Source organism: Episyrphus balteatus, chromosome 4 (assembly GCF_945859705.1).
Source record: "Episyrphus balteatus chromosome 4, idEpiBalt1.1, whole genome shotgun sequence".
Taxonomy (NCBI): domain Eukaryota; kingdom Metazoa; phylum Arthropoda; class Insecta; order Diptera; family Syrphidae; genus Episyrphus; species Episyrphus balteatus.
This window is the reverse complement of record NC_079137.1, coordinates 19,710,188-19,728,929: the sequence shown is the minus strand read 5'-3', so window position 1 is coordinate 19,728,929 and position 18,742 is coordinate 19,710,188. Positions and strand designations below refer to the sequence as shown.

Below are 18,742 nucleotides of genomic sequence, written 5' to 3'. Positions count from 1 at the left end.
GCTGAAAATTCAACAGGATGATACCAATGGGATGTGGATGTGGAATTAAACTAGGGGGTGGCCCAACGTTTATTTGAAAATTTTATTTTTCCCAAGCGTGGACCACCTTAAACAAGATTCTTGCTACTTCAAAGAAATGAAGAAAATGGTTCTATAATGGAAATCATCAATAACGGTTAAAAAAATTTTTTTTTACTTTAGAAGCACGACCTTATTTGCAAATACACACAAAATTTGAATCAAAACCATTAGAGCACTAGTTTTTTTTTTTTGATTTTTGTTGTAGTTATGACAGGAGCGGTGAGTTCTCAGCAATTTTGATAATCTTGGAGTCATTGGGTGTCCGCCAGTTAAGGCTTTGTAATTTATGAAGTCCTGAATCTTATAAACTAGGTACTCTTGCTAAGGCGCTGGAGTTCTCGGAGGTGCTTGCTTTTTTTTGATTAGAACAAAAAACATTGCATAATACCGTTTCCCTTTATGTGATCGCCCTTAACCAACTAATCTCTGTTTTCGAATTAAATTTGTAACAAACAGATGTAATTGAATCCTTTGCGCCACACCGTTCTTTTTTTCTTGTTTTTGTTGCTATTAGTAAAGATGCGACCAATCAACGGATCCATAGCATGCATCGATGCATCGCACCCACAAACATCTATTTTATCATCAGAAACAGATGTGAATTCTAATGAGCTTACAAGTAGGTTACAACTTTTCTTCTGAAGAGCAAATAATAATTACCTTGCGCAGCGGCAGACATACATGGCATGGCGTCATATATGGTATAAATACTTTTATGTAGTTTAAACAAAAATATCATACAATTTAAACTGTTTATAGCTTTGTTCATGGAGATTTATCAATCTTATCCTTCTAGTTCTATCGTACTCATCAATGACCTCTTCTTTACTAAAATTCCAACAACACCCGCAACCACCAGTAACATCAATCACAGCGTTGTCTTCACTTATGGCGCCTTTCAGTGGTTTGAAATCATTGCAAATCAGTCAGCAACATTTCCGTCAGCAGTCTAATATTCAGGCGGTTTCCAAATCCTTAGACATTCCACGTACAACCGCAATACCAAATGGAAGTGGAAATGCATCTGGTTCAACTGGAACAACTGTGTCATCGGGAGTTATAGCAAATAGTGGAAAGCGAAAACGATCTTGGTCCAGGGCAGTTTTTAGTAACTTACAACGCAAAGGCTTAGAGATACAGTTTCAGCAGCAGAAGTACATAACCAAGCCTGATCGAAGAAAGCTGGCAGCTAGACTCAACTTGACCGATGCACAGGTAACAAGGCAAATTTTAATGTTAACAACTTGCTTTATTAAATTTTCTAAATTTATAGGTCAAAGTTTGGTTCCAAAATCGTAGAATGAAATGGCGACATACAAGAGAAAATCTTAAAAGTGGTCAAGAAAAACCTGTGCTTTCCCAAAATACACAATCATCAAATCCAAATTCTCCTGGTGGAGCAAATAATTTGTCCAGAGTGGAAAAAAAATGTTACACTTCCTCCAGCGAGAGTGATGAAGACGAAATAGATGTCGTAGAATAATATAAATTTAAATGAATGTTTTATTAGCTAGATAATTTTTTTTATTTATTTATTTTGCATGCAATATTCCATTGGGGGTGGTGGTCTACTAATAGTATAGATGTTTTGGTTAATCTAGTACTATCATCTACTCATACTCCTCTTCCCGAGTAGATAGGATTTGTATTGAATTCGATGAAAATGCGTTCCATTGAAAATCGCTAGTAAACTACTAGTAGTACTTTGCCACCTCCCAAAGGAACAGGGCTAATTTCTTTGAATGTTTTTTGTCAATACATTCGAATAGTTTATATAAAACTGTACAATTATGATGCTTATTATTTATTTTTATTTAAGAAAACTGAACTAAAATTTATTTAAGGGCCACAGCCGTAGCCAGAGTTGAATTTAAGGTAGGTGCATTGGATCATAACGGTAGGTTGGAACTTGGAAGTAGTATTTGTAATTGATTTGGTTTGGAGTGGTGTGGTTATACAACTTTTCCACATAGTGTACAGGAGGATACAGCTGCTGCCCATCAGCACAACCACAATCCAATCGGCAATCAGTAATTTCTTTTCTGCCGGTCAAATTATGTGATGTATGTAGTTTCATTTCGCAGCAAATGGGTGCGTTCACGTACCGATCCAAGGGTATCCGGATACCTTTGTGTTGTTGTAATCCCATATAAAATCTCAGCTGATCGAACACATGTGTTGACAAGCAAAAAATCCAAAGGTATCCTAAAAATGTCTGGATTCTTGTGTATCTTATGGGAGATTTGAAGAACAGCTGATTCGTGTTCACAAACGTAGCGGATACTTAGGTATCTTGGATAGGGTATCTGTGCGTACGTGAACACACCCAATTTCGACTACGGAAACATCGAAACAAATAGGTAATGTATTTCTTTCACCGCTTTTAATACAATAAAAATCATAAGCCCTTTTAAGTATCAACATTCAGCTAAAAACCACAGAAAAATGGGGGCTATCGTGAATAAAAATTTCCCTGAGAATGTTTCCCATGTTTTAAACATGGGAACGAAAATCATCATAAAAAGTTTCCCTCGTAATTTATTGGTATCGGCAATCACTTTTCCAGGGGAATTTATACGTCAGTTCATACGATTTTTTTTCCCTGGAAATAAATTCCGATGGAGATTCACGATCACTCAAAACATCCCGAGGGAAAAAAATATTCTGAGGGAAACAAAATTTCCCTGGAGATTCACGATAGGGCCCATAAATCTCAGTCATTAAAAATGTCAAATCTCCACTCATGTACACAATTTCGATATTTATCTAACTAGCTTCTACATCAATGTATGCATTCGTACAAAAAAAAAGTTGAGATAACAATCACCAAATAACTTGTTTTAAGAGCTGAATTTGGTTTAAGATGTTGTTTTATTGCTTTGAAAAACGAATTTTATGTTGTTTTTTAATGTTTTACTTGCGATATATGAATGTATCAGATATCAAGTTATGTTTTCAGTCTGTCTGTATAAGGAGCTACAGCCTATAGTCTAAGAGCCAGCGACCTAAAGTTTGCAGGTAACTGCTTACGGCATTTATTATTCACTAGTTTAAAATATACATCTGGATGTAAAATTGTCAAATGTCAAAAAATAAATCCAAATCCAAAATAGTTACCCCTATTTTAACTATGAAAATAGTTAAAAATGAGTATTTTTCTCTCTGTGTGATAGTGAATATTATGGATTTGGATTTATTTTTGACATTTCAATTTCTTTACATCCAGATGTATTTTTTAAACTAGTGAATAATATGGCCTTAAGTGATTGGATTTAAAATTAACTTTAATCCAAACTAAATCCAGAGTGAATAATATGGCCGTTAGTATTCAGAGTCATACCACATTATAGTCTTCAACGAGTTATATAAGAAACCGCTGGTCTGCCTGTCCGTAAGTGTGGCGAACATGTGTAAAATTTGTCATAAAGGTGTAAAAAATTACAAACTATTGTAGGTCATTGGTTAGTATTCAGTCATATGCCAATTGTTTAAGGACATCCCTAGGTATGTTGATGTAAAAAAAAGTCTAGTCAGCCGTGGCAAAAACGGTCTGCCAAGCACTTGAATGTGAAAAAAAAAAATTAAAATTAAGAAATCGACCTTAAATAAAAAAAAAATGATTTAAAGACAACGGCAACACTTACAAAACTAAACGATAGAGGTACAAAGTTATATTACTTTCTGGTTTTTAAATAAATGTTTTTTAATGAATAGTTTTTGAAACAAAAAATTTCAAACACAAAATTTTGAAAAAAAAAATTAAAAAAAAGTTCAAATAGTTTGTATTCAAAAAAATTTACTCAATTAAGAACAAATTTTTTTCCTATTTTTAATAATTCTCTTATATACAGCCTTGGTCAAAAGTATTAGGCACCCCAAAAAATGCTTTTTTGGATATAACTGCTTACTGGCAGCGCGAATTTGTTTCAGGTTCCATTTTTTTTGGCTGAAATTAGTCGTAATGCATATCAGTGTCTTAAACAAATACAACTTTAAATGGGTGAAAATATTTTTTTTCGGAATTGTGAATACAATATTCGAATTCCTCAGAATATTCTACATCAATTTCATACTTAATGCTCTATTAAATATTGTGACCGAAAAAAGTTCTAGCGACATGAAAAAGTATAAACCAAATTCGCACCCGTGTGCCTATCACGTCACAAAAAAGAGGTGTGCCTACAGAGGGTTAAGGAAATGATACTTGTTCTTCAGCATCAAACTCCTTTGGAATATTTTGCTGCAAGTTGTTTGTTTTTGTTTACTTGCTATCAAGTTGGGAATGGAAAAATAAAAAGAAAACGTACTGCCATGATCAGGGCCGTCTTTAACTATCCTGGGGCCCTTGGGCACACAAGAATTTTGGGGCCCTTTTGGAAAGTAAAATAAGTACAATGGTTGGCTTAAAGGCAATGGTTATGGTTAAAAAGGGGTGCCAATATACCGTTTCATATAAAGTAAAGGGGGTGCCAATAATACGTGCATCGAGACATCAACCGTTGCCACTGCCAATAATTGTACCCTGTATCCGTTATAAGTTTCAGTTTGAAGAATTGGAAAAAAGAGCTCAAACGGATTGATAGATTTGCTAAAAACTCGGTACAGACCATTTCTACGTAATTTTCAAGAGCCGTTTTTTTTATTTTTTGCCTTTTTATTTTAATTTAATTATATGTCTCTTTTTCAACGGATATCTCCAATATAAAGTTTTCGAGATATTGCAATTTTCTCAAAAACGGATAACGATTTTGCTTTGAAAAAAAAATATGTTTTGCTGCAAATAAGGCCGCACTTTTGAAAGAAGAAAAATATTTTTTGGACCGTTATTAACGGTACCTACTTGCCATAGAAACGATTTCTTAATGAAAACGACACAGCCGATTTTAATGAAAATTTTTACATATAAAGGTTTATACTGATATTAAAACTAAGAAAACTTAAAAAAAAATTATCTTGGATTAAACAAAAAAATTATTTTTTTTTTTTTGAAAAACAATTTTTTTTAAAGTTATTTAATGAATTTTATGTGTCAATCTTTAAATACGAGAGCAATTCGCAATTCAAATTAAAACCATTGTACCATGGCGTTTTCCATTGAACCAAAACATTGATGTACCGTCGACGAGCCGGCAATAGTTTTTTCTCAAACGTTTTCCAACGGAAAAAGTATTGATGTTTTTTGCCGACGAATTGATTCTTTTTCGTCTTTTAATACGAATCTACTCATATTTTTACACTGATTTTAACACGCACTACAAATTTTACAGTTTTGCAAACTTCAAACGAAATTATTATTTAAGGAAAAAGAAATTGGAAGAGAATTCGTTGTTTTTATTAATAAATAATAAATAATCTTACCTACAGTGGAAAAAAAGGTATTTTTCTTGTTTTTTGAAAATATTATTGTCTTATTTTTTTTTTTTTGAAAATTGAACTTGGGTTTGGTGGTTTGGATTTAAATTTTTTTCCGCATACAACGCCACATATTTTGTTTTCTTTTTGAAAACATATATTTTCCGTATAAGTGTAGAAAAAAATGTATTTGATTGTTTGGTTGCCATATAAAAACTAAAATTTTTTGGTAGATGGTCTGACCCACAAAAATGTTTTGAGAATATAATATTCGTTCCTTCGGGGCCCCCTGAGAATGGGGGCCCTGGGCACGGGCCCCGTGTGCCCTTATGGTAAAGACGGCATTGGCCATGATTGCCGCTGATGCAAAAATAATCTTTTGAATATTGTTGTTATAAAATATTGTGGTGGTAATTTTTTTCGTTTGTATTGTATATTTCATTTGAATTGATATTATTTGGTATTGGTAGTATAAAAATGAGGCATAAGTATAATTTTGTGTGTAAATATTCATATTAAAGTAGCTATGCTACAGGTTATTTTGCTATCTTAAAAGAATAGGTATTGTAAAATGTTATTAAAAAGATTTTAATTATTTTATATTTTTACAAATTTTTTCTTGTTCCCAAAATCCCAAAAAGCAGGTAAATGTATATATGCAAATACCCCTCTACATAAGAATGGAAACATAAAACAAAATATAAAATAAAATACAGATTTTTTTTTGGCTTCACCCTTATTCTGCACACAGCATTAGTTGTTTAAAAATAAAATCTGCAAGAATACTGCAAATGGATTGAAACTTGTCGTTGTCGCACAAGATTATTTTGCTCTCTTTCAAAATGAAGTTGGGTAAAGTGTAAACTGACGAGGATTCCTAGAAGCGCGAGTATTACGGTTGAATTGTTTCAGGAGAGGAATTGAACTGGTCATTTCATTTGAACATTGTTTATAAAAATAGAAATAAAATAAAGAGATACATGACACGTCGGTGGTCGAAGGAAGCAGCTGTCTCAGTTATCGATCTATAATTTTAAAAGCACGATTTTGTATTCTATCCAAAAAAACTCAAATACCTTATTGGAGTACGTGCTCCAAATACGAATGTATGATTTATAGATTACAGCTAGATCAAAACTAAATATTTCAAAAATTAAAGTTCGGTTCGTGGACTTTCATGATAAATTTTTGTAACCCAACTTAAAGTAAAAAAATTGAGCTCTTCGAAAATCTTCAAATTTTGCAATATTGAAAAATAAAAATAAATGGAACAGAAATGTAACAAACTAGTCTTTTTTACAAGCTCCAATAAAAAATAAAGTTTTTGAAGCACGTTTCCAGATTTTAACACCAAAAATCTGAAAATATTCAAAAAAAATGAGGAAACTGGTACCAGCTGAGTCTTCGACTTTCTTTCAGCTCTTCAAGCGATCAATATTCCCTAAATAAATTAGTTTTCGATTTTATAATTATTGCAACGACTTTTACAGCCCTATTCTGCTATTCGATTCACGTGAAAGTCTAAAATAAGAAGTGTTTAAAAGGTGGTTAATATTAAATCTAGACAGTTTTTTTTCTTTTCAATTTCTAAAACAGACGGGAACAACACTTTGCTATCGAAAGTTAGAAGTTTTTCAAAGCCAATTTGACATGATTAAGAAAGGGAATCCTTTGATTCACATGAATCGAATAGCAGAATAGGGCTGTTAAAGACGTTGGACCACTGTGCTATGAAGCTGTGTATTTACATATTTGGTAATAAAAAAAAAACAATACAATGCGTAATGCACATGAACAGTTCATGTTCATTGAACATTCAAGTCAACACACATGTTTCATATTTTTAACTGTTGGTCCAATCAAACAATAAGAAAAGAATGTTATAAAGGTTTTTCATGGTCCGATTAGCAGTTTTCCCGATTATAGAGGGAAATTTATATGAAAAACTAGCTGACCCGGCGGACTTCGTTCCCCCTTTTCCAAGTTTTATTTCCAATTTTTGATTTTGTAATGTGTTAACCTTTTCCTATTACACATAGGTACATACATATGTAAAACTGTTTAAAATATTAAACAAAGCAAATCATTTGTTTGACAGCTATTTCAAATTTTTATCGGAATTTATTCAACCAATAAAGGTTATATAATTCACAAATACCTATACAAAAACTGGCTCTGGTTTCACTTCTTATTTTTTTTTTGCAAAAAGTGCCTAAATCGATGAATCCCGCCTGCCATTATAGAAAAATATGACTCATTCTCCCTTTCTTTTGTGAAACTGTTAATGATTTGTGTTTTGCACCAGAGGCCTGGAATTCCAACACCAAGAACGATCTTTTTACTTTTTTTTGTTTAAACAACCTGTTTTCTTATGACGTTATCACGTAAAATTATCGTCCGTAATCCGACTATACAAACAACCATTGTTTTTGTTTTGTTGACTTTCGTTTTAACTTCCAAAATTTTTATTTGCGGAATGTAGCATCCACTTTCAACGCTCATTTTTAATCCACTTTAAAAATAGTATTCTCTCTCTTACATATTTTGGTTTCATTGAAGTTTGTATTTGTTCGTTTCTAAACCGTTACCGTGTGAGTAATGTTGGAGCCAGTAACCGAAACAATAGCAATAGGATAAAACCTTAAAAAAAAACGATTAAAAATGAAAAGATTTCGTCTTAATTCTATTCGTTTATACGTCGAAATATTTCTTTAAAAAAAAAATAAATCATTTGATTTTTATGCGGAAATTGTATTAATGGTAGTTGAAACAACTTAAACAAATTTTAAGATGCAGTCATAAATTTAATTGAGATATACTGATGGTAAACAATTTTCTTTGCGGGACTAACATTTTAAAGAGTTAATTCATGTTTGTTTTTATTACCCTTGAATATGAGCGATTTTGAACCCCAAATATTGAATTTGCTTATAACTTGACAACATACCAGGTCCAACTATAAAACAAAACCTGTCTCGAACGTACCTTATCACACACACACACACACACACACAAAATTTCATAAAAATCTATATCTACTGTCATTCGGACTTCAAATATGGAATTTAACTATAACTTGACAACAGCGACACCTACTGGGTCCATACCACACACAAAAATCTCTCCAGTCTGGTCAAAATATGCAATTCTTCTAAAACTCGACAACAGCGCCACCTACCGGGTCCAATTATAAAAAAAAACCTGTCTCGGACGGACCTTATCACATAAACAAAATTTCACAAAAAATCTGTTCAGTCGTTAGTTCAAAATATGAAATTTTTCTATAACTCGACATCAGCGCCACCTACCGGGTCCAATTATGAAACAAAACCTGTCTCGGATGGACCTTATCACATCCACCAAATTTCAGAAAAATCTCTCCAGGGGGCCAATTCTGGTTCTGTGAATAAGTGAAACGAAAAGCTTTTCACTTGTTCACTCATTTTATTCTCGTTCTGTGAAAAAATGAAAACAAACATCAAAAATATTCATATAAATATATATTTTTTTCACTAAATTATTTGTGATATCATAGGATGAGAATGAGAATCGTTTTTCGTTTCAAATGAATCGAAAAAGTGAAAAGAGTGTTTGAAAGCTAAAATGAAAAAGTTTTTTTTTTCGATTCACGTTTTCACAGAACCAAATTGGCCCCCAGTCTGGTCAAAATATGAAATTTTCCTAACTCGACAACAGCGCCACCTACCGGGTCCAATTATAAAAAAACCTGTCTCGGACGGACCTTATCACATATACAAAATTTCACAAAAATCTGTTCAGTCGTTCGTTCAAAATATGAAATTATCCTAAAACTCGACAACAGCGCCACCTACCGGGTCCAATTTTGAAACAAAACCCGTCTCGGATAGACTTTATCACATACACAACATTTCATAAAAATCTGCCCAGTCTTTCGTTCAAAATATGCAATTTTCCTAAAATTCGACAAAAGCGCCACCTACCGGGTCCAATTATAAAAAAAAAACTGTCTCGGACGGACCTTATCACATAAACAAAATTTCACAAAAATCTGTTCAGTCGTTCGTTCAAAATATGAAATTATCCTAAAACTCGACAACAGCACCACCTACCGGGTCCAATTATAAAAAAAAACTTGTCTCGGACGTACCTTATCACATAAACAAAATTTCACAAAAATCTGTCCAGTCGTTCGTTCAAAATATACAATTTTCCTAAAACTCGACAACAGCGCCACCTACCGGGTCCAATTATAAAACAATCCTGTCTCGGATGGACTTTATCACATACACAAAATTTCACAAAAATCTGTCCAGTCGTTCGTTCAGAATATGCAATTTTCCTACAACTCGACAACAGCGCCACCTACCGGGTCCAATTATGAAACAAAACCTGTCTCTGATGGACCTTATCACACCCACCAAACTTCAGAAAAATCTGTCCAGTCGTTTAGAAGGAGTAGGCTCACAAACAAACGCACAGGAGAATTATATATATAAGATAGCAGGGAAAGCATTCAGTGCGGTCCGAAAAGGAGGTGGTCCGATTAGCAGGTACTGTACTTTTTCGTAAAAAAATAACTTGTATAAAACTTTGTGTAGTTTTATTTTTATTTATTTTGAATTTTTTGGTTTCATAAAACTAGGCTTTTATTTTGTTATTTTTTATTTTACATAGTTTGTTAGGTTTTTTTTTAATATATTTAAGATTTTACCATTTACATATCTCACTCTCGCTTACTCTCAATGCTTCTCTAAGAACTATATTTAATATTTTATATAATATATTTATCAAAGTGTGTAATCCTTATCTAAAAATGAAACATATTCACAAACTTAAAGCTATTCAAATGTTTAAAATTCTCCTATAACTAAATCAACATTTTCTACAATTATTTTGTGTGTGTGTATTCTTTTTTTTATTTTCATTGCGTTTTTTAAGTAATAATTATTTTAAAAATAAATTTTTAACACAATCTGAAAAGTATTTTTTGAAAACCTTTACGATTGCAAATATATTTAAATTGTGTGGATGAAAAAGGTATTTTTTACTTTTTTTTTAATTTGTATTTACAAACCATTGCCTTGCATTGGATTAAGCAATCAGAAATCTGGATTTTTTTTGATAACATATCTAACCCCTGTTATAATATGAGGAAAGAGCGTGGCTCATTTTGGCAGACTTTTACTTTTTCCTTGTTGTTGCTGTTGTTGGGGTGTAGTTTGAGTTTGCTGCTGAATTTGTTGAGGTTGCGACGACTGCTGTTGCAGGTGTGGCTGTTGAGCCAGGGAAACAACCTTCATGCCTTGTAAGGACTTAAGATTTATCGCCCCACCCTGAAAATTGGGGGAAAGAAATATTTGACCACCACCCTGCACTGCTAAAACTACACGATTAGCCGATGACTTCATCGTGGTGCCCTAGAAGAAATAAAACAGCAGTGCAATCTTAATTTTCTCTTCAATAATATCCTTATTTACCTGTGCTATACTTGTAGATGTTACGTTTTTAAGTCCACCAACTGAACCGCTAACATTGACTCCATGCATTTGGCTTGGCGTTTGAACCCGAATGGCTTGCCCTGTGGAGCCTAGTACGACTGTTTTTGTAGGCATATTCTGATGATTTAAAACTGAATTGCTATTTACAACAACCGTGCCGGTGTTAGTACTAGCAATAGTAGTTAAAGGAGTCGTCGTTGCAGCAACTGCACCCTGCTTCAGCGGAGTGGATTGCTGAACTTTTAGAATTTGATTGCCCATCATAACGGTCGATGTTGTAGCAGAAGATGCAACTGAAGATATTGCCTTGTTGATCAGCTGAACGTTAGACTAAAAAATAAAGCAATAAGAATATGCAGTAAATTACACCCCCCCTAAATACCGACTTACGGTTGAAATGACATTGCCCTGCAGCTTTAGAGTTTGTCCTCCGATTACTACACTGGTGCCAGTTCCAGCTGCTTGCTGATGTCCTAGTTGCTGCTGATTTATATTTGCTCCTCCTTGTTTGCTGGCAATAATAACTGGTTTGCCCTGAATATTGGCTATATTAAAGTTCTGAGTATTGATCATTCGAATGCCTCCGGCAGATGTTGTAGCCACATTCGAGCCTTTGCTTAGAAATTTGGCATTCACCAATTGCTGTGCGGTGATTTGGTTGGTGGAGATGAGTTTAGCAGGTGTTGAACTTACAACGGGTTTGCTAGCGGGGCTAGCAGGTGTGGTTGTTGTAGAAACGGTGCTTGAAGATGCTTGCGTACTGATCAGACGCGCAGGTTGCTGTTGCCCACTCATAGAAAATAGATTCCTTCCTTGTGAAACAACAGCATACTGTGTAATTTGCGAGCCAGCAGTACCAGCCAGTTGAATAAGGTTCGTAGTTTGTGAAGGTTTCGCATTGGTTACCCGGAGAGTTGCTCCTTGCTTTTGAAGGAGGCTTTCTAGGGAGATTATTTGACCTGATGTGTTGGTAAGAACTTTCGCCATTACAGGGTTCACTGATTGAGCTCTGAGGCCAGCACGGGATATAATTTGATTCTGAACATTACCTGATTTTATTAGACGAGTTATATTCTGTGGTTGTGACACGACAGTAATTGGTTTTCCAAGATTTTGCTGGAGTTGCAATGTCGGATGTTTTATAATATTCTGCGTGATATTGGAAGGCGCCGTGGTAATGATGTTGCCAACGCCACTTACAACAACTGCCTTGGGAGATGCTGAACCCACACTAACAGCAGTCATTGTACCCGTTGATATCTGCTGTTGTTGATTTGTGTTTAAATTTTTTTGTTGTTGCGATGTATTCTGTTGTTGTTGCTGCTGCTGTGTTGAGAAAATTGGTTGCTGTTTAATTATCAGCGACTGCTGTTGTGTTGAAACCAATTGACAACCTTGCACCGACTTAAACTGCGGCTGTTTTAAGTTTTGTAAAAGATTCTGCAAAGAAAATGAGATGTAAGATTTCCTTTACTTATACAATAACGTTCTTATACGAGGTGATCGAATGCCTAATCAATGGAGGGAAAGTTACCTTCTTCCAATATACAAAGGGAAGGGTGATACTCGAAGCTGTGATAATTACCGTTCGATTAAGCTGATGTCACACACCATGAAGATCGTTGAGCGAGTCTTGGGTAGCCGACTGCGAAAAATAATAAGGATATCTGATGACCAGTGCGGGTTTGTTGCGGGTAAATCAACCACAGATGCAATCCAGAGTATCAGAATCATTATGGAAAAACATCGAGATTCCTTGGAGGATTTGCATGTGGTATTGGTTGATATGGGTGGCCCTCAGACAACGAGGAATTCCGGAAACCTATGTGCGGATAATTATGGACATGTATGATGGAGCAGTTACTAAAGTAAGATGTGCAGCTGGAGTCACCGAAGAATTCGAAATCAAAGTAGGTGTACACCAGGGAAGCGTCTTGAGTCCTCTGCTCTTTATTACCGTTCTTGATAACCTGCTTGAAGGCAAAGTGACGGACCTAAAAGTGCATCAGTTATTCTTTGCTGACAATGGAGCCATCATAAGTGAAGACCCGATATCCCTTCAACGAGCACTTGATGTATGGGTGGATGTTCTAGAAGGTAGTGGGTACCGCATAAGCGCAAAAAAGACAGAATACCTATGCTGCCCATTTTCTGATCTACACAGGCCTATTCCTGACATTTATTTGAATGGTGTAGTGCTTCCCAAGTGTGAAAAGTTTAAATATCTGGTGTCTATGATTAATAACGAAGGTACTTGTGATGACGATATCAATCATCGCGTAAGCGTAGGGTGGATGAAGTGGCGGGAAAATTCTGCTATCTTCTATGATCGAAAAATGCCCTCTAAGCTGAAAGGAAGACTCTACACCGCAGTTGTGCGTCCAGCACTCACATACGATTCACAATGTTGGACAATGTACAATTTATGAGATTAAGTTAACGGCAGCTGAGATGAAGATGCTTCGCATGACAGCAGGAGTAACAAAGCTTGATAGAATTAGAAGTACGAAGATCCGAGGAAGCCTTCATGTTAAAAACACCATCTCCCAAAAAATTGAACACGACCGACTCAGTTGGTATTGCCATGTTCAAAAGAGAGATCCTGAGAAACCCGTCAAAAAAGCTTTATCATACAACGTTCCAACACGAAATAAAAAGAAAGGTAGGCCTAAAAACTCAGTGTACAAGCAAATGCAAAAACACCAGCATTCAGTTGGCCTTAGAAATGGAACAATACAAAACCGGGAGGCTTGCCGCCGATTTCTGAGGTCAACCCGGCGAACCCCACAGGCGGATCACTAGTGTGAAGCAGATACGTGGGATAGTTATGATCCCCTCGACATCGAGATCATAACAGCGCACAGTGGGTACCGCCACACAGTGCGTTGATTTGTATGGAGATGTTGGAAAAAAATCAAATTTAAAAAAAAAAAGTTGATTTTGGAAAAAAAATTGTTTTTAAATGTAATAACAACATGTTTTACAAACTTTAGCGAAATTTCCAATTTGAATAAAATTGAAGATATTTGATTATCTAGGCGAGTTCAAAAGTACAAAATAGTGTCGACCCTAATCGCCCCCTGCCACGCCTACTTTTGTATACATGATTCGATCCAGGAACTTGTATGTATGGGAATTCGGGAAAAAAATAAAAAAACAAGTGTTTTGCTAAGATTTCTTGATTTTCAGGCTCTAAATTTGATTGCATATTTAGTTTTGACTTCATTAACTGCAAAACACCACGCAATCGGGCTGTTGGGTTGGAAAAACAAACATCAAAAAGCTCCCTAGCTGAACACATTATGTAAAAAATACTCGTAAACAAACACTTGTTGCAAGAGAAAGCGCAAGTTTCTGCAGACAAAACTTACTTTTTTTAAAAGATATAATTGTTTTCTTTCTTTAAATAAAAACACTTTTTTCCCATCTGACCCCTCTCAAAATATATGGCTTATCAAAGTTAGTACTTACCACGAACAAAGAAGCTTTGATTTGGACTCTCAAAAAAATTTAAATTTACATGTAGAAAAAAAAATATGCAGTTAGAATAATTATATTTTCTCTCCTGAATGTGAACCTAGCAAAAAAAATTTCATATGTTCCTTTTTTCTTCAGTAAATGGTTTTTTAACCGGTAACTACAAATCTTACTCTAATTGTTTGTTTTTTTTTATTGATCTTCTGAGGATCTCTGACAACAGAAAATTGAACTTTATCATAAATTAACTGTCGATTTATTCATTCAGACTTATTACCTTGAATTTGGCATACTTTCTTCACATTTTTGGCAAATTCTTTTTTTTGATTTTTTTTCCACTAGTCGCCGCACTGTGCGCCATAGGTCAAAAATATTATAAATTTGATTGCATATTTAGTTTTGACTTCATTAACTGCAAAACACCACGCAATCGGGCTGTTGGGTTGGAAAAACAAACATCAAAAAGCTCCCTAGCTGAACACATTATGTAAAAAATACTCGTAAACAAACACTTGTTGCAAGAGAAAGCGCAAGTTTCTGCAGACAAAACTTACTTTTTTTAAAAGATATAATTGTTTTCTTTCTTTAAATAAAAACACTTTTTTCCCATCTGACCCCTCTCAAAATATATGGCTTATCAAAGTTAGTACTTACCACGAACAAAGAAGCTTTGATTTGGACTCTCAAAAAAATTTAAATTTACATGTAGAAAAAAAAATATGCAGTTAGAATAATTATATTTTCTCTCCTGAATGTGAACCTAGCAAAAAAAATTTCATATGTTCCTTTTTTCTTCAGTAAATGGTTTTTTAACCGGTAACTACAAATCTTACTCTAATTGTTTGTTTTTTTTTATTGATCTTCTGAGGATCTCTGACAACAGAAAATTGAACTTTATCATAAATTAACTGTCGATTTATTCATTCAGACTTATTACCTTGAATTTGGCATACTTTCTTCACATTTTTGGCAAATTCTTTTTTTTGATTTTTTTTCCACTAGTCGCCGCACTGTGCGCCATAGGTCAAAAATAAAAAAAGTAAATGTCAGTTTTTTAAAATCCAATGATTAAACAACGTTCTACAATCTCCCATAATAATAATAATAATTTTTGTTTAACTTTTTTTATTTTTCTTCAAAATAACAAAAATTAAAAAAAAACTGACTTGCATTTTTTTGCATTAATAAATCATATTAAATGATAATACAGGCGTTTCATTAAAAAAAAATGGTCATTATATTTTTGACCGCACTTTGTATGGGAGGGTACCCACTGTGCAGCGCCGAGAAAAAGGAAGAAGAAGAAGATACAATAACGTTCTTTCATGCATTTTTCACAACCCCCGGTTTCAAAGAGCAATATTTCATTGCTATGAGAAAGCTTACATTTTGTTCGTTTCATTTACTTACAATTATCGTTTTGATACAAATTAACTTAAAAAAATTAAAAAAGTTCACAAATTTTGATGGAAAATAACAAAACTTTTTGTTTGAAAATGATCCGTTTTTTCTCCAATAAGTGCCTTTATTCATCAGGGAATACATGAGTAATTTGTAGTATTAAGCAACAAAATTCTTTTTCAGCAGCTGGTTTTGCACTGTTATAAGGTTTTCTGCAACTTTTCTTTTGAGAAGCATCAAGACATTTTCTATTGAATTCATGTCCGGAGAATTACCAAAGCGGGACACTACAACTTTATGGCAAGGACATCATTTCGTATAAATATAAAAGCTAGGATTCCCAAAAACGAATTCCGAATTCGTAGAATCGAAAGGTTTCTAAATGCACAAATTTCTTTAATATGTAATTCAATATTTTTACATAATGCTCTCTACTACATTGCCGGTCAAATGAGTAGGTATTTTTTTTACACTTCTGAAGAAGTTGAATCCTATGTTCATATGGTGGCAGATTATAAGGATCAGGCCAAGGAACACTCTTCAAAGCGAATTGTATGAAATTATGTCGAATTGATTCAATACGACTTTTATGAATTTCATAAAATGGAAAGACATATTCAAGATGGCATCGAAAGTGTTACAACTGGGTCGTTAAATTCCTTTGCCACGTCATTTTAAAGAAAGATCTTACAAAGATTACAAAAAAACAGCTCTCGGTCTGCCGCAACCCTAGAGTTGCCAGGTTTAATGAGGTACATTTTTGGTGAAAATTGCAGTCATATTTTTTTTTTTAATTCTATAACTCAATTAAAGTTTTATTATTCCACTTTACAATAAATTAGGGTTGCCATTTAAAATTTTGCCCCAAGATTGGCAGGCTTTGAATTTACGATTCCAAAAAAATTACTAAAATTGAAATACAAATTATTTAAACATAACAGCAACACTAATAGTTTTGAATTATATCTTTTTGAAACCAAAATTCCACACATAATAATTTATTTTAAATTAATTCATTTAAAGCAATGGTTTTTGGAATAATTTATTTCAAAGTCAAAATTTGGAGCAATAATGTTTAAAAAATTAAGTGAAAATTGCAGGCATCTGCTGTTTTTTAAAATTCTTATTCTTAATTAAAGTTTAATTATTTCTCTCTAAGACAAACCAGGGTTGCAATTGAAAACATTGCCGCAGCCTTTCAATTAACGATTCCGAAAAAATTTAAAAAAAATATATATATTTAAAAACAACGACAACACTTACAGTTATGAAAGATTGAGATAAAACCCAGGATATTGTACTTCATTAAATTTTTAAAAAAATTTATTTCAATGAATTGTTTGGAAAAACATCCAAAAATGGTATGATTTTTTTTCAAAATTTAACTTTTTTTTTTAACTTTTAATTTTCTTTGGTTTATCTAAAATTTAAACGGTATTTTTTAATAAAATGTCCAAATAAACTCAAAAGAATTTGATTTTGTTCTAAAAAAAAAGTGATTAGAAGAAAGTCATTTACAGCTGCAAAAATGTGGTGTTTTAATTCATCTCAAAAGTTCAAACCCTCACAACAGAAAAACTGTTTGATGAATTAGTCTGAAATTTTGCAGATTAATTTTATTTCAAGTAAGCTTTAATAATTAAGCCTCAGTTTAATCTTATCACCCATATTTATGAAATAGCGGCACATTTTCTAAAAAATCGTAAAAAGGCCTATTTTAATAGCTTTTCACAATTGATCTCAAATGTACGAAAACATTTTTTTTAACAAATTAAACTTGATTTCTTTGTAGAGAATTAAATGAATTTTTCAAATGCATCTTTGAATTTTTTGTAAAGTGATCCGTTGTTGAGATATTGATAGCCAAAGTCAAAAGTATGGTTTTTGGTTTGAGGACTGTTTTTCAAGGTAAAAAAAAATTGTAGGAGTTTGAAACAAAAAGAATCTTAAAGCCAAATAAATAGCATTTCTAAAAATAATAATCATTTTATCACAAACAATTTTCCCACCTTCTCATGAGTAAAGTAAAAACAAAACAAAATTTGAAAATGTTGGTTGTTGAACAGTTCCAAAGATTAAGCTATTTTACCGTTAGAAATAAAATATTTAATCATAAAATCGTTAGTTTAGAAGAATTTAGCTTTCACATGCTTTTTGTTTTGTCATGATGCGATCATTTTTTACTGAGATACAGCCTGTCGAAAATCACTAAAAAAATCACAATTTTTTTTTGTTCCCTTAATTTTTTGGACTAGTGTATTTTGATAAAGCAATGATTTGTTAAAGTAGAAGTTGAGTACAGTTGCTCAAATTTATGAATATTTATATATGTACAACACTATCCCTTCTATTTTGTATTATTTATTTATCAATGTTGTCAAGAACTGAAGAGATAGGAACATACGGTTTTAAGTGTTTGATTTGAAATTAATAAAGGCAGTTTACTATACCACTCAGTTTGGTAAAATTTTTACACAATTTTTTACAGAAATAGTATTCAGTGTGTTTTTTCAAAACTTATTTTTTCTCAAATTTTGATAATTTGATTTAAGTATTATAATGGAGCGTAAAGTTTTGGCTTTTGAAGAAGTATCACTCATAACTGTAATATTTGCGGTTGTTTTTAAATATTTTTTTTCTTTTACGGCCGATTTCTTCACAGAGTCCTAACGCTAAAACCGGTCCTAGTCCTAAAGTTAGTACTCAAATAAGTACCAACTCATTTCTCACTCACCCAAGTACTAGGTCCTAAAACTGTCAATTTAGGACCGAGTACTAATTAGGACCTTGTCCTAGCTAGCTCCTCAAAATCGGCTAGTACCTGGTTATTATACCAATCGTTAGTACTCAAATCAGTACCAAGTGATTTCTTCACAAAAGTTCTAAGCCCTAGTACTGTCAAATTGGTACCGAGTATTAGTTAGGACTCAATATTTGTTAGGACCTCAAAA

At 33.3% G+C, this 18,742-nt stretch overlaps 2 protein-coding genes across 4 annotated transcripts in view; one reads left to right on the top strand and one right to left on the bottom strand.

Moving 5' to 3' along the window:
* Positions 1-2,100, top strand: part of LOC129920297 (homeobox protein H2.0-like) — a 99,014-nt gene extending 96,914 nt beyond the window's left edge. Inside the window, exons 3-4 of the mRNA XM_056001642.1 lie at positions 878-1,296; positions 1,355-2,100. Of these exons, the coding sequence (XP_055857617.1) occupies positions 878-1,296; positions 1,355-1,564 (629 nt within the window). The 3' untranslated portion in view covers positions 1,565-2,100. The remainder of the gene's footprint in view (positions 1-877; positions 1,297-1,354) is intronic.
* A 7,836-nt stretch (positions 2,101-9,936) lies between these two features.
* LOC129920295 (nuclear factor related to kappa-B-binding protein) overlaps positions 9,937-18,742 on the bottom strand; it is a 66,665-nt gene continuing 57,859 nt past the window's right edge. For 2 of the 3 annotated variants that reach the window (XM_056001631.1, XM_056001632.1), the window contains exons 4-6: positions 11,304-12,353; positions 10,893-11,243; positions 9,937-10,832 (exon numbers count right to left, since the gene is read on the bottom strand). In XM_056001631.1, coding sequence (XP_055857606.1) covers positions 10,581-10,832; positions 10,893-11,243; positions 11,304-12,353 — 1,653 coding nt within the window. In that variant the 3' untranslated portion in view covers positions 9,937-10,580. The remainder of the gene's footprint in view (positions 10,833-10,892; positions 11,244-11,303; positions 12,354-18,742) is intronic. The other variant, XM_056001633.1, reaches the window with a different exon arrangement.